General features: G+C 50.6%; 1 protein-coding gene across 3 annotated transcripts in view; it reads right to left on the minus strand.

The window, feature by feature from the left end:
• Nucleotides 1-16,508, minus strand: part of OSBPL10 (oxysterol binding protein like 10) — a 317,366-nt gene that overhangs the window by 9,371 nt on the left and 291,487 nt on the right. For all 3 annotated transcript variants that reach the window (XM_043885775.1, XM_043885773.1, XM_043885776.1), the window contains one exon: nt 14,255-14,732. In XM_043885775.1, the coding sequence (XP_043741710.1) occupies nt 14,255-14,732 (478 nt within the window). The remainder of the gene's footprint in view (nt 1-14,254; nt 14,733-16,508) is intronic.

Genomic DNA, 16,508 nt, shown 5'->3' on the forward strand with positions numbered 1-16,508 from the left:
AGCCCCCCGGACCTTCCCGGAGGTCCAAAGGGCAAATCCGAACAGCTGCTAACCAAGAAAGGAGCAGCCGCACTACTGACTACAGCCAGGACCCGCAGACAACCTACACGTCCACCGACGGATGGATGGACTACAGAGGTGTGGTACACATGTACAGTGGAGTATCGGCCATAAAAAAGAGTGAAACTGAGTCATTCAGAGAGATGTGGACAGACCTAGAGTCTGTCGTACGGAGTGAAGTCAGTCAGAAAGAGAAAAACAAATACCATATATTAACACACATACATGGAATCTAGAAAAACAGCGCAGATGGACCTAGTTCCAGGGCAGGAGTAGAGCCACAGACGTAGAGAGGAGACATGTGGATCCTGCACACAGCCTCGTCTTGTCAGCAAGCCCACCCTTGAACTACTGAACTCCTCATCCCATCCTCCTGGGTTGGGACACACCGTTTGGAGGCCAGGAACCCACCATGGGCTCTTCTACCTCACCCAGAACTTGGCCTCTGAGATTTGATTTGGCACCAGGGCATAGAAGCTGGGCGTGCAGCGTCACTGGGGCCCAGAAGGTGCAAAGATGAGAAACCAAACCCGCTCCTGCCACGGATGTCACGCCTCCCGCTTCCGCAAAGGCCAGCTGCCTACCTGCCGCTCCTCTGTGTACCGTCCTCTGCTGCGTGTCAGGCACCCAGAACACACAGCGAACCAGACTGACGCATTCTCTGCCCTCAAGAAGGTGAAAAGAAAGGTGGGTGTGACTGAGGGGCCAGCAGAACCATGACTGTGATGAGGAGGCAAGGGGAGGAGCTGACCTGGCAGGACAGACTTCCCTGGGGAAGGGACACAGGAGCTGGGCTAAGGGCTGAGTGGGGGAGGGCGGGAGGGGAAAGTCTCAGGTTGGGGAAGGCATGTGCAAAGGCCCTGTGGTGGGAAGCAGCCAGGTGAGCACGGGGTGGGGGTGACGGGGGCTGAGAAAAGGCCCCTGGGGGAGAAAGGGAGGCTGCTCGGTCTACAGGGGCCAGACTGCATCTTAACTTCGAAAAAGCCTGCTAAAGAGTTCTGCCTTTATTCTGAGGACAAGAGACAACCTCAAAGGTTCTCAGGAAGTTAGCAATCAGAGTGCATTGCTTCTGCCACCACCTAAGGGAGCCCACCCTGGAAGCTGAGCACTAGACTTGGAGAGCTCTGATCCTCTTGCAAATGATGTGGGGTTCTCTCTTTTTCTAGGGGAAAGAACGATAGTTTGGATCAAGTTCTCAAAGGCCGCTGTGACCACGGCTGCACGCACCATCTCCCCGGGCTGCTAGATGGCGGGAGCATCACTGTCCAGCTCCCGCCTGCTGCGCTCCCCCACCGAGGCCCAGCACCTCCCTGCCTGGCAGAGGCCTGGGAACCGGCAGGATGGGCTTCCTGAGGTTCGCTCCGTGTGAGAGCCTTCCCGGCCTCCCACCCCACCTGGGGCTCTGCTTCCTGTAGAAGTGCCCTCCAAGCTCCACTCCTGTCCACGCTGGCCTGGCAACGGGCAAGGTGTGCTTCAGCCGGATCCACGCGACCAGGAACATCAGTGACGTCCCCTCCCTGGACCTCTGGTTCCTCCACCGGGAAGAATAAGGAGGCTCAGTGCACCCTGGGGACCCTTTCTGGCTGCCTGGGGCTCCGGCCTTCACAACTACTCACTGAGCATTCCTCAGTGAGAGTGAAGAAATGAAAACTCAGTTGGCACTTCTCTCTGAGGCTAGATAAGCATCTAAGTCAACAGGCCTAGGTTCTACTCAGCCATGAAAAGAATAAAATCACATTTTCAGCAACACGGATAAAACTAGAGATGATCACACTACGTGAAGTAGGCCAAACAGAGAAAGACAAATACCACATGGTACCACTGATATATGGGGTCTCAACTACGACACAAATGAACTTATCTACCAAACAGAACTTATCTGTGAAACACTCTGCCTATTTAACTTATATGCAGAATACACTGTGAGAAATGCCAGGCTGGATGGACCACAAGCTGGAATCAAGATTGCCAGGAGAAATATCAACAATCTCAGATGACACCACTCTAAAGACAGAAAGCAAAGAGGATCTAAAGAGCCTCTTGATAAGGGTGAAAGAGGAGAGTGAAAAACGCTTAAAACTCGACATTCAAAAAACTAAGATCATGGCATCTGGTCCTATCACTTCATGGCAAATAGATGGGGAAACAATGGAAATGGTGAGAAACTTTATTTTCTTGGGCTCCAAAATCACTGCAGATAGTGACTGTAGCCATGAAATTAAAAGATGCTTGCGGCGTGGAAGAAAAGCATTGACAAACCTAGAGAGCATATTAACAAGCAGAGGCATCACTTTGCTAACAAAGGTCCATTTAGTCAGAGCTATGGTTTTTCCAGTAGTCATGTACAGATGTGAGAGTTGGACCATAAAGAAGTCTGAGTGCCGAAAAATTGATGCTTTCAAATTGTGGTGCTGGAGAAGATTCTCGAGAGTTCCTTGGACAACAAGGAGATCAAACCAGTCAATCCTAAAGGAAATCAACCCTGACTATTCATTGGAAGGACTGATGCTGAAGTTGACGATCCAATATTTTGGCCACCTGATGCGAAAAGCCAACTCACTGGAAAAGACCCTGATGCTCATGGGAAACACTGAGGGCAGGAGGAGAAGGGGACGACAGAGAAGAAGATGGTTGGATGGCATCACTGACTCAATGGACATTCTTTGAGCAAACTCCAGGAGATGGTGAAGGATAGGGAAGCCTGGCGTGCTGCAGTCCATGGGATCCCAAAGAATTGGACAGAACTTAGTGACTGAACAACAACAACAGCAGCGAAACATAAAAAGACTCACAGATATGGAGAACAGAATTGTGGTCGCCAAGGGAGAGGGAGCTGAGGGAGGGGTGGGGTGGGAGGCTGGGGTTAGTGGATGCAAACCAGTACACACAGGATGGATGAACAACAAGGTCCCACTGTATAGCACAGGGAACTACATCCAGTATCCTGTGATAAACCATAATGGAAAAGGATATGAAAAAGAATGTGTGTATACGTATATACATAGAACTGAGTCACTTTGCTGTACAGCTGACAATAAAATTAAAATAAAAAAATCAATCAATCCATCGAGCTAGAATTTGCCCAGCAGAGACACTGTGGGTGTGTCTGTGCCCCTTTCAGCCCTGGGGAGCTCGCCAGGAGAGTCTGAAGGTACAGAGGGGACACAAGTGCCGAGTTTCCAAAGCCCACATAAAGATGGGCTGGAAGAGTCACTCCGTTTACTCTTGGAAACTCCTTGAATCGCCCATGAGCCACAGTTGATGGAACAGACCAGGCTTGTCCAGAACCCTCACCCTCACTCCGGGTGAAGTCCTGTCAAGTCAGACCTGCCAACGCACAGACAGCAGGCCGGGTGAGCCCAGGAGCAGCTGCGTGTGTCTGGGGGTCACAGTCTCCCCCAGTGGGGCAGGGTGCTCACAGGAGGCACATGGAGAAGTGAGGATCCCTGAGAAAAGCAGGCTTATGGGCCACTCAGGATCACAGGCGCAGGACTGAGGGGCAGAGATCGCAGCAACACTGAAATCGCTCCCTCTCACCCTCCTAAGTTACGTCAATCCCTGTAACATAAACGCACAGGCTACACTCCACCAGATACGCTGAAATTCAGAGCACGCTGACCTCTGCACCATCTTAAATTACAGCATCTTCCCCAAAGCCACGCCTCAGGCCTCTCTCCCCTCACTGTCCCCAGGCAGTGCCGAGATGCCCCAGGCAACCCCCGGGGCCCTGTCCTGAGATGCAGGCGAGGGTGGACCTGTGTCTCCCAGGAGGACCTGACCCTGGTCCCTGCTCACAGCTCCTACTCAGGACCCTGGGGGATTGTGGGCAGGCCTGAGTTTCATTTTCAAGGCTACTTGCGCCCTTGCTAGAATTAAGCTGCCGAAGACAGAGAGAGGCAGGTGGCAAGTTTCAGCTCATGCCGAACAGATCTGACGCCAAGGCAACAGGGACCGGAAGTGGAAGCTGGGGAGAATGAGGCCCCTGCTGACTCCCCCACGCCCCGGTTCTGCTCAGAAGCCTCTGGTTCCCCGAGCACCGCCACACCCTCAAGGTCTCAGGGCCTGCGGCAGTGAGGAGGGGCCCTGAGACCTGGAGGAGGCGGCTGTGGGTGCCTCCGTCACCTGCCTTCAAGGGCCCAGAGAAGGCGGCTCTCTGTCCCCCATCCCTGCCTTCCTCGCTGACGGACTACGTGGCAGTGCAGTCCTCCCAGGGGACTCAGGTGTCCCCGAGAGCACCACCCCACCCCTGCCGTCCACACTGCCCCCCACCGTGGTCAGCCCTCCCAACCTCGGGGACCCCAGCCCATCAGCACATCCCGCGGCGGCCTCTCTGCAGAGCAGGAGCGTGCGGCAGCCGTGAGTGCCACGTGCTGGGTCTTCCTGCTCTCCTTCACGGGTATAAACTTGGTGAGCTAGGATCAGACAAGTGATAGCTTCTTTAGAACGTCTTTACCTGGAGCATATGCCTGGAGATGGTTAGATAGCATCACCAACTCAATGGACATGAACTTGGGCAAACTTCGGGAGATAGTGAAGGACAGGGAGGCCTGGCGTGCTGCAGTCCACGGGGTCACAAAGAGTCAGAAGCAACTAAACAATAACAACGTTATGTCACCATTTTTTAAAAAAAGTCTTAGATGAGACCTTCCCAGGTGGCTCAGGGGGTAAAGAATCTACCTGCAAAGCAGGAGACACAGGTTCAATCCCTGGGTCGGAAAGATCCTCTAGACTAGGAAATGGCAACCTGCTACAGTATTCTTGCCTGGAGAATCCTATGGATGGATGAGCCTGCGGTCGGAGTCCCTGGGGTCACAAAGAATCAGGCATGACTGAGCACAGATGAGACCTCAGGTCAGCAAGCCCCAACATTTTTGGCACCGCACCAGGGACCGGTTTCATGGAAGACAATCTTTTCACGGATGGGGGTTGGGGTGGTGGTTTGGGGATGATTCAAGCACATTACATTTACCGTGCTCCTTATTTCTATTTACATCATCTCCATCTCAGATTGAGGCGTTAGATCCTGGAGGTTGGGGACCCCTGTATCATTCCAAGTCCTCCGTCCTTCACCAGCCTGGTGACCTTAACTCCTCTGCCCCTCAGCTGATGCAGGGGTAATGGTACCCACACCTCACGGGGATGTGAAAAGGTGACCCCTGAAACTCAGCTAAGAGCACACAGCTACGATGCCAGGATACTGATCACTCCCCACTCTCTGGGCAGGTGAATTCTTAGCAGTACTTCTTCCACTCGGGAATGAAGAGGAACTCACAAAGTCAGGTGATGGGTGATGCTCGTGGGGGAAGGGAGCCAGGTGGGAGGCAGCCTCCACCTGTCCAAACCAAGGTGAAATTTCCTGCAAATCCCTCCAAACCAAGGTGAAATTTCCCTCAAGTTCACTGAAATCAGAGGAGCGAGCCCCAGAGCAAGGCTAATATACTGCACTGGTGAGACCATCTTCCTGGGCTCTTTTCTGAAAACGCATAAATGTGTTCTCACTCATTAAATCACCAGCAATTATGCCTTCTCAAGACTGTTTTCAAGACTGCATACAAAAATCTGTCCCTAATAACGAATAAAAGACTATATTAAAACTAGACTTGCAAACGGGCTCACAAATGAAAGCTCCTTTTTAATTGGCCTAGGAGCTGAGAGAAGCTGAAAAACAGCGAATAATCCAGGTTTCCGGGCCATGGCTAGTCCTCAAGCTGGGAGGTTTCTGCTTCAAATCCCACCCATTGATTTATCAATAAACATAAGGCCAAGCATGAAGACTTTGAAACTGACATCTCTAAAATAATTTTGAGGAACCAAAATATTCGAACAGGATGTTGACTCTGGAAAGAAAGCACAGAAGCATGGAAAATGACTCCAGGGAACTAGTCTGCAGGCCCTGTGGGGCCAGCCTTCATAGGCAAGCCAGCCCCGGCCTGTCCCCACGGACCCGTGCATTGGGCGCTGGTCTGGAGTTCTGGGGGGCAGGGGTTTGCAGACCAGCTGGATGAGCATGTCCCCAGCAATCTGGTGGGTGCCAAGCAGAGGGACCTGTGCCTTTCACAGAGCGATGTCACCTCAGGGAGGGCTGAACAATGTCACCCGTAGGGCCTCTCGGTGTCAGAGCTGAGGGGCCATTCAGGGAGGTCTCTGAGGAGCAACTAGGAAAACTCAAGGCACAATGAAGCACTTGATAATGGCATTTTATCACAGCCAAACACTCCACAGCCTAAAGGCAATCATTTAAAGCTTCTCTGGGACTTCCCTACTGGGCCAGTGGCTAAGACTTCACGCTCACAATGCAGGGGGCCCGGGTTTGATCCCTGGTCAGGGAACTAGATCCAACATGCTGCAACAAAGATCCGACACAGCAAAATAAATTTTAAAAACTATTTAAAAAAAATAAGATTAGCACATGTAGTTAAGTACAAAATTTCAAGTGGACCCATCTCATTTTTAGAATGAAGGACTGAAAAATGTCACTTCAAGCCCAACCAACAAAATCACAGAATGTCCCTGATCAGTGCAAAGAAGTCAGTGAGGCAAAGAAAAACAACCCACACCCCCAGCACCACCCACCCACAACCCACCCCCCAAGGGAGCCTTGAGCACAATAACCAGAATCTTGGAAGTCTGGTATTCTTAGAAGCATTTTCCTGATGGTTGAGACTGACTGAGGGGAAACTGGGTCTAGTTCTGATGGGCAGGACCAAGCTCAGTAAATCTTTGATCCAATTTTCTATTGAAGGGAGGGGCTGTGTTCCCTCCCTGTTATTTGCCCTGAGGCCACTATGGTGGAGGTAATGAAGATAATGACAACCTCCTTCAAAAGGCCCCAGGCACGCACTGCCACACTCAGGGACCCTGATCCTGCAGCAGGCCACTGCCGACCCGTGCCTCCGCCAGAGACTCCTGGACACTCACGGGCAAGTCTGGGTCAGTCTCTTGTGAGGTCACTGCTCCTTTCTCCTGGGTCCTGGTGGGCACAAGGTTCTTTCTGTTTCTCTTTCTGTCTCTGCCCTCCAAGAGTCTGTTTCCCCAGTCCTGTGTACAGGTCATGGTGGAGAGTTCTGACAAAACATGGTCCACTGGAGAAGGGAATGGCAAACCACTCCAGTATTCTTGCCTTGAGAACCCCATGAACAGTATGAAAAGGCAAAAAGATAGGACACTGAAAGAGGAACTCCCCAGGTCGGTAGGTGGCTGATATGCTACTAGAGATAGTGAAGAACTAACTCCAGAAAGAATGAAGAGACAGACCCAAAGCAAAAACAATACCCAGTTGTAGATGTGACTGGTGATGAAAATAAAGTCTGATGATGTAAAGAGCAGTATTGCATAGGAATCTGGAATGTTAGGTCCATGAATCAAGGCAAATTGGAAGTGGTCAAGCAGGAGATGGCAAGAGTGAACATTGACATTTTAGGAATCAGCAAACTAAAACAGACTGGAAGGGGTGAATTTAACTCAGATGACCATTATATCTACTACTGTGGGCAGGAATCCCTTAGAAGAAAGGGAGTAGCCATCATAGTCAACAAGAGTGTCTAAAATGCAGTACTTGGATACAATGTCAAAAACGACAGAACGATCTCTGTTTGTTCCCAAGGCAAACCATTCAATATCACAGTAATCCAAGCCTATGCCCCAACCAGTAATGCTGAAGAAGCTGAAGTTGAACGGTTCTATGAAGACCTACAAGACCTTCTAGAACTAACACCCAAAAAAGAGGTCCTTTCGTTATAGGGGACTGGAACGCAAAAGTAGGAAGTCAAGAGATACCTGGAGTAACAGGCAAATTTGGCCTTGGAGTAAGGAATGAAGCAGGGCAAAGACTAACAGACTTTTGCCAAGAGAATGCACTGGTCATAGCAAACACCCTTTTCTAACAACACAAGAGAAGACTCTACACATGGACTGGTGATGTCCATGGTCAATGGTGATGTCCAGATGGTCAATACTGAAATCAGACTGATTATAGAGCTTCTCCGTCTTTGGCTGCAAAGAATATATATAATCTATATATAAAGCTCTATATATAATCATTAAAAACAAGACCAGGAGCTGACTGTGGCTCAGATCATGAACTCTTTATTGCCAAATTCAGACTTAAATTGAAGAAAGTAGGGACAACCACTAGACCATTCAGGTATGACCTAAATCAAACCCCTTACACAGTGGAAGTGACAAACAGATTCAAAGGATTAGATCTTATAGACAGAGTGCCTGATGAACTATGGACGGAAGTTCATGACATTGTACAGGAGGCAGTGATCAAGACCATCCCCAAGAAAAAGAAAAGAAAAATAGTTGTCTGAGGAGGCCTTACAAACAGCTATGAAAAGAAAAGAAGTGGAAAGCAAAGGAGAAAAGGAAAGATATACCCATTCGAATGCAGAGTTCCAAAGAATAGCAAGGAGAGATAAGAAAGCCTTCCTCAGCGATCAATGCAAAGAAATAGAGGAAAACAATAGAATGGGAAAGACTAGAGATCTCTTCAAGAAAATCAGAGATACTAAGGGAACTTTTCATGCAAAGATGGGCACAATAAAGGACAGAAATGGTATGGAAGAAGCAGAAGATATTAAGAAGAGGTGGCAAGAATACACAGACGAACTATACAAAAAAGATCTTCAGGACCCAGATAATCATGATGGTATGATCACTCACACTCACCTAGAGCCAGACATCCTGGAATGTGAAGTCAGGTGGGCCTTAGGAAGCATCACTACAAACAAAGCTAGTGGAGGTGATGGAATTCCAGTTGAGCTATTTCAAATCCTAAAAGATGATGCTGTGAAAGTGCTACACTCAATATGCCAGCAAATTTGGAAAACTCAGCAATGGCCATAGGACTGGAAAAGGTCAGTTTTCATTCCAATCCCAAAGAAAGGCAATGCCAAAGAATGCTCAAACTACCACACAATTGCACTCATCTCACACACTAGCAAAGTAATGCTAAAAATTCTCCAAGCCAGGCTTCAACAATATGTGAACCGTGAACTTCCAGATGTTCAAGCTGGATTTAGAAAAGCCAGAGGAACCAGAGATCAAAATGCCAACATCCACTGGATCATCAAAAAAGCAAGAGAGTTCCAGAAAAACATCTATTTCTGCTTTATTGACTATGCCAAAGCCTTTGACTGTGTGGATCACAACAAACTGTGGAAAATTCTTCAAGAGATGGGAATACCAGACCACCTGACCTGCCTTGAGAAATCTGTATGGAGATCAAGAAGCAACAGTGAGAACTGGACATAGAACAACAGACTGGTTCCAGATTGGGAAAGGAGTACGTCAAGGCTGTATATTGTCACCCTACTTATTTAACTTACATGTGGAGTACATCATGAGAAATGCTGGACTGGATGAATCACAAGCTGGAATCAAGATTGCCGGGAGAAATATCAATAACCTCAGATATGCAGACGATACCACACTTATGGCAGAAAGCAAAAAAGAACTAAAGAGCCTCTTGATGAAAGTGAAAGAGGACAGTGAAAAAGTTGGCTTAAGATTCAACATTCAAAAACTAGTATCAAGGCATCGGATCCCATCACTTCATGGCAAATAGATGGGGAAACAGAGCGGGGGAGGGGGGCTGTTATTTGGGGGGGTTGGTTCCAAAATCACTGCAGATGGTGATTGCAGCCATGAAATTAAAAGACGCTTGCTCCTTGGAAGAAAAATTATGACCAACCAAGACAGCTTATTAAAAAGCAGAGACATTACCTTGCCATCCAAGATCCGTCTAGTCAAAGCTATGGTTTTTCCAGTAGCCATGTATGGATGTGAGAGTTGGGACTATAAAGAAAGCTGAACGCCAAAGAATTGATGCTTTTGAACTGTGGTGTTGGAAAAGACTCGAGAGTCCCTTGGACAGCAAGGAGATCAAATCAGTCCATCCTAAAGGAAATCAGTCCCGAATATTCATTGGAAGGACTGATGCTAAAGCTGAAACTCCAATACTTTGGCCACCTGATGCAAAGAACTGACTCACTGGAAAGGACTCTGATGCTGGGAAAGATTGAAGGCAGGAGGACAAGGGGACAACCGAGGATGAGATGGCTGGATGGCATCACCAACTCGATGGACATGAGTTTGCATAAACTCCGGGAGTTGGCGATGGACAGGGAGGCCTGGCGTGTCGCAGTTCATGGGATTGCAAAGAGTCAGACACAACTGAGCCTCTGAACTGAACGGAACTGAGAAGCATTTTCTGTGAAAAGTCAGAAAGATGGTGGGTTACAGAGCCCACACTTAATTAATATGAAAGAAAGGGCTGAAAGGACTGAGACAGACTGAAAGCCCCACCAGAATGAGAGGCAAGCCTGCCAGGCCTGTCCACGGCAGGAGTACACGGGGTGGGGGTCCAGAGGGGGCCCTGCAGAGTCTCTCTCCAGACTCTTCCTTCTCTTTCAGCACTCCACTGAGATGTCTGAAGGGAGAATTTTCAGGCAGAGGAAAAATGAGAGCAGAAAATCCCAGCTCTGCTCCAGAGATGCTACAGCAAGGGTATGACACGGTTTCCAACGCACATCATTAAGAGCTTTGTCCCAGGCTGTGCAGGTGAATGAAGGCCGCAGCCCCTACCAGCTGCACGTAAGGAACAGGGGAGCCCAGATCCTGAACATCAGAGGCCGACCCTACACTCAGCAGACATGCGACACCTACCAGTCTCCAGGTTCTAAGTGACAAGTTTTAACCTCAGCTGGAACTGCCCTACAGAAGCCCAGCATGCAGAGTCACTTGTCTGCTCAAGTCACCCCTCGAATATCTAAACCCTAACATGACCCACCTGGACTCCTGCACACTCCTTCCAAACCAGCACCCGCTCCGGTCCTCCTCACTTCAGCGAAGGGCTATTCCATCCTTCTAAGCTGCTCACCAAAAGCCTGGTGTCATCTGTCTCTCACAGCTCACTCTGAGACCCAGATGTGTCTGATGAGGGGTTACTATTCCAAACAAAGAACGCATACATCTCAACATTAAAAAACCCAGCAATTGAAAAGCAGGTAGAGGACCTGAACAGACCCACAGCAGTCTGCTCTGCTTAACGGCCAACAGGCACATGAAAAGATGCTCAACGTCTCAAATCATCAGGGAAATGCAAATCGAAACCACAATGAGCTATCACCTCACACCTGTCAGAACGGCCATCATGAAGAAGATCAGAGATAAGAAATGCCGGCGGGGATGTGGAGCAGAGGGAACCCTTGTACCCCAGTAGTGGGAATACCACTTGGTGCAGCCACTATGGAGAACAGTACAGAGATTCCCCCAAAACGAAGGACAGCACCACCATGCAGTCTGGCAATCACACTTCTGGGTATCTATCCAAAGAAAACGAAAACACTAACTGGAAGAGATACACACACCCCTATGTTCATAGCAGCATCATTTACAGTAACCAAGATATGGAAGCAACATAAGTGCCCATCAACAGACAAATGGGTAAAGAAATCGTGGTATAAATACACAATGAAATAGTAATGACAAAAACTAATGAAGTTTTGCCCTTTGTGACAAAAGGGATAGACCTAGAGGGTATTAAGCTAAGTGAAACAAGTCAGACAGAGAAAGATAAATACTGTATGATATACTTATGGGTGGAATCTAAAAAAAACAAAATGAACAAAGCAAATGAACAAACATAACACAGCAGAAGCATAGATTCAGAGAACAAACAGGTGGCTGCCAGAGGGGAGGAAAGAAATAGATGAGGGAGATTAGGAGGTAGAGACTTCCAGCTGAAAAATAAATGAGTCACGGGTATGAAGTGTACAGTGCTGGGAACAGCATCAACAATTATGTGGTATTTTAGGTGGCACTAGTGTTAAAGAATCCCAGCAGACACAAGAGACACGGGTTCGATCCCTGAGTTGGGAAGATCCCCTGGAGGAGGGCGTGGCGACCCACTCCAGTCTTCTCGCCTGGAAACTGCCATGAACAGAGGAGCCTGGTGGGCTACAGTCCATGGAATCACAAAGAGTTGGACACGACGGAGTGACAAAGCAAAAAGCCTCAGCATCACCTTCCGCTCACACCCCACATCTGATCTCTCCACTTCAGAATTCATCCAGATTCCCGCCCCATGTCACCACCCCCACCATCTCTACCCTGGCCCAAACTACCACCAACTCCTGCCTGGATTCGCATCATAATCTCCTGACTGGTCTCCTTGTGCCCCTTTCCCCTCTTATGATCTAGCTGCAACAAGCAGCTGGAACAATCTTGCTAAAATGCAAGTCAGTTCATGTAATCTTCTACTCAAAGTCCTCATCTTTGCAGCTCACTTAGCATCAGTGACAGCGAATACCCCAGGGGACGGCCCCAGGGTCCCACATGCCCTGGCCACAGTTACCTCTCTGTCCACATCTTCTCCCCTGCTCTACCTCCGTTCTCCAACCACACGACTTCCTGCCTCAGTCCAGCATGCAGGGGCCCCCCTGCCTCTGGTCCTCAGGACGTATTTCTCTTTGTCAGACACACTTAGCAGGTCATTGGCAAGGCCTGTTCTTCATCACCCCCTGAGGTCCTTTATCACCCCTGGGGTCCTTCATCACTCCCTGAGGTCCTTCATCACCCCTGGGACCCTTCATCACCCCCTGGGACCCTTCATCACCCCCTGGGACCCTTCATCATCCCCTGGGGTCCTTCATCACCCCCTGGGGTCCTTCATCACCCCTGGGGCCCTTCATCACTCCCTGGGGTCATCACCCCTGGGGTCCTTCATCACCCCCTGGGGTCCTTCATCACTCCCTGGGGTCCTTCATCACTCCCTGGGGTCCTTCATCACTCCCTGGGGTCCTTCATCACCCCTGGGGTCCTTCATCACCCCCTGGGGTCCTTCATCACCCCCTGGGGTCCTTCATCACTCCCTGGGGTCCTTCATCACCCCTGGGGTCCTTCATCACTCCCTGGGGTCCTTCATCACCCCCTGGGGTCCTTCATCACCCCCTGAGGTCTTCGCTCAGTTGTCTCCTTCTTAGTGAGGTTTATCCAGCCCATCCCCTAGCTCCACCACCCTGTCCCCCCCATTCCCAGGTCCGCCTTCCCTGCTTTATTTTTCTCTACAGAACTTAACAACTTCTAAAGCACCCCACTATTGTATTTCCCCAGCAGAAGACAGCTTCATGAGGAAACATTTTCTTCTGTGTCTTTTGTTCACTCAAGTATTCATGGCTCCCAAGACAATGGCTGGCATACATTAGCTGCTCAATAAAAGCCTGCTAAGTCAATGAGAGGTACTCTAATCTCCTGGAATTCTGGAAGGGCCTCTGAGGAGCCATGTATACCCTGAAGCCGAGAGCCAAATTTTGTGTTGGATTTCTTTTTTCTCAGAGTCTTTGGCCAGAATCTTAAAGGACCTGATGACTAGAAAGAAGCTGAAGAAACACTTATATAGGCACCTGAATTTAACAAGATGATTACAGTTTTCCTCCAACAATGAATAAACTGCATTCACAGCTATCTGCCAAGAGGAGAATGTGTGATCCACGCATGGTCTGATTACACTGGGTTCTCGATTCAGAACTGCAAGCCCAGCATCCCAAGATTTGCCTTGGGAATCATTTATAAGCAGATAGTGAACAGGCAGCTCTATGATGCTCAGGGCATCCCTGGGGGCTCAGAAGGTAAACAATCTGCCTGCCATGCAGGAGACCCGGGTTCGATCCCTTGGTCGGGAAGATCCTCTGGATAAGGGAATGGCAACCCACTCCAGTATTCTTGCCTGAAGAATTTAATGAATAGAGGAGCCTGGCGGTCCACAGTCCATGGGGGTCACAAAGAGTCAGACACGACTGAGCAACTACATTGTTTGTGAGCCAGAACACCAATAAGAATGAGTGAAGATGTGTTTTCACAGATTTGAAGCCAACTCTAACATTCACACGGAGCTGGAAATAAAAGGATCTGTTTGGTGGCCCGCACGTAAAGAGCAGCTGAAGAATCCAGGTGGGCGGCCTAACAGGCAAAGAGCTGCACCCTGCCTACTCCATCACCTCGGCCCCACCGGTAAAGGGCCAGGACCTGCTCCCCAAAGAGGAAACCCCAAGCCTAGTTCCCACCCGTCCACTTACCCTCAGCTCTGTGATGAAGTGAAAACAAAGGACTCCGCATGCACACCCTCAAGCACCCACCAGGTACACAAATGTCCCTCCACCGGAGCCCAGCTCCACCCCTCGGCACGGCTTACCTTCCCCGATCATCGAGACCCCCACGGACATGCCCATGAACTTGCTTTTGGTCCACACGTGAGTGTTGACACACAGTCTCTTCTCCTTGCACTCACAGTAGAAGCAGGAGATGGGCGGGTGGTGAGACACCTGCTCGGCCACAAACCGCAGCTTGTAGTTCTTGGAAGAGTCATCGGCCATCGGGTGCTCGTGGCCCACGGGGGCGGGGGGGGCAGTCCTCCTGGCCTTGACCTTGTCCTTGGGAACCTCCCAGGAGCAGTGGAACGTCTCACCAATGATGGGGTTGTAGGGCTTCTTGGCCAGGGCGCCCTTGCGGCCCTCGTGGAAGGCGGTGAGGTAATACTCCACGAAGCCGATGACCCGGTCCTGGGGCGTGGCCCCCGCGGTGACGGCCAGCAGCAGGTCGGGGTGCGCCAGGAAGTCGGCGTACATCTCCAGCAAGGACCGCTTCTCCAGAATGAACGTGGGGAGCACCACCTGCGCCCGGAGGAGGCAAGGTCAGACCACAAGTCCTGCGCTTACAGGGGAAAGCTGGGGCTGCCACCCCCCTCAGGCACGGTCCCCAGGGCCAGCGCCAAGGCCGGTTCCTCGGGTGTGCACACACATGACAGATCAGACAGCAGAACATCGAGGACCTGGAGAGGGCTGCGGCGGCCCCCGTGATGCCCACCCAGCTTCGTGGACGAGACGGTCCTGAGCCGTCTCCCTCTCTGCTCATCCGGGCTGAAACCTCAGCCTCTGTCTCTCCCCCCACAACCGGTGCCTTGCTAACATGCAGCCCTCTGTCAACAGCCAGCTCTCCAGCATTTAGAGACGTGAGGAAAACAGCTCCAAAGGGCTTTTTTGTCTTCTTCCTGCCCTCGGGCCCTGCCAAGGGAGATGCTCAGTGTATTCCCACAAACCTGGATCCTGGGGCTCACGACTGCCGTGTCAAAGGGGGTCCAGTTAGACCCACACCCACTGAGAGTGTCTGTTTGGAAATTGCTATAGGAAGAGCAGTACAGAAACCCCATCAGGATCGGGGCCGAAAATGAGCAGAGAAGGGGCCTGGGCCACGAGTCTGGAGGCGAGGCCAGCCAGCAGGCAGTATCCACTGGGCTCCCACGCACTGGGGCCATGGATGGAGGCTGCCCACGGGCTGGGGCAGGAGAAATGAGCTCTGAAGAAAGACTGGGCTGACAGCAAACGCTTCCGGTAAATAAACTGCCTGGCAGAGGGTCACCCCCTGCTGTGTCACTGGCCCCATGACTGAAGACAGTGAGGAACCTGGAGGGTCCATCAGGGGCCACGGCACTGCTAACTGGTGCAACGTGGATCTGAGTGGTCCCTCGTGTGCCAGACAACCCAAACGCCCAGAACCCAGGGATCAGGCCACCTAAAGCAGGTGAGGGACCTTCTGGGAAGTAGGTAACCCCTCACCACGCCCGATCTGCTGCCACCCCTAGTGACCTCACTACAAGGTGGCTGTGGGCCTGCCCGGCTGAGAGAGAAGCCTGTGCTGACCTGGGACGCCAGCTCACTCGGCTCCTCCTCTCGCTAGGGTCACCAGAAGACCAGTCCTGACCCTTGCACTGCCCAGGTGAGGGGAGGGGTTGGCCAAGGTCACACAACTGGCTTCTGCTCCTCCCCATGTGGCTGAGTCTGTCTGTCACATCCGTGGCCCCAGTCCATTCAAAAGCATCGCTGACTGGGAATATCACACACAGCCCTGGGACTGGGTCCCCAACTTGGCCCTCGCTGGGACCATTCCTCTTGAAAGGTGGAGACACAGTGGAAGCGAGGTGTCCTGATAGACAGGCGGACACGAGATAGACAGGCGGACGTGAGACAGGCAGACACGAGACAGACAGGCGGACATGAGACAGCCTTAAGAACAGTGAAGCACCGATACCTCAGAATAAGCTAGGGAAAGGCCAGCCCACCGGAAAGGAGAGGTCAGTATCCTCCTTAACGCTTTTCTATCTTTCACCTGATAACGATGTCAGAGGACAGTGCAGCTGTGATGAGTCAAAAGGAGCCAGACGTAGAATGAACATGTGACACAGCCCACGGGCCACAGAAGGACCCCAAGTTCAACACGTCTCTCTTGGTGACAGAAGTGTCCTTACATTTCTTATGAGTATCTTTCTTTCTTTTTCTAATAAACTGCAAGAAAAAACATCTAAACCACGACCATACAAACTAACGGAGACCTTCTAATTTTCTTTTGAGCCATGGCTTGACAGATTTGAGCATCTCGGTGCCCGAGGACTC

The sequence above is a fragment of the Cervus elaphus genome, chromosome 24, assembly GCF_910594005.1.
Source record: "Cervus elaphus chromosome 24, mCerEla1.1, whole genome shotgun sequence".
NCBI classification, from domain to species: domain Eukaryota; kingdom Metazoa; phylum Chordata; class Mammalia; order Artiodactyla; family Cervidae; genus Cervus; species Cervus elaphus.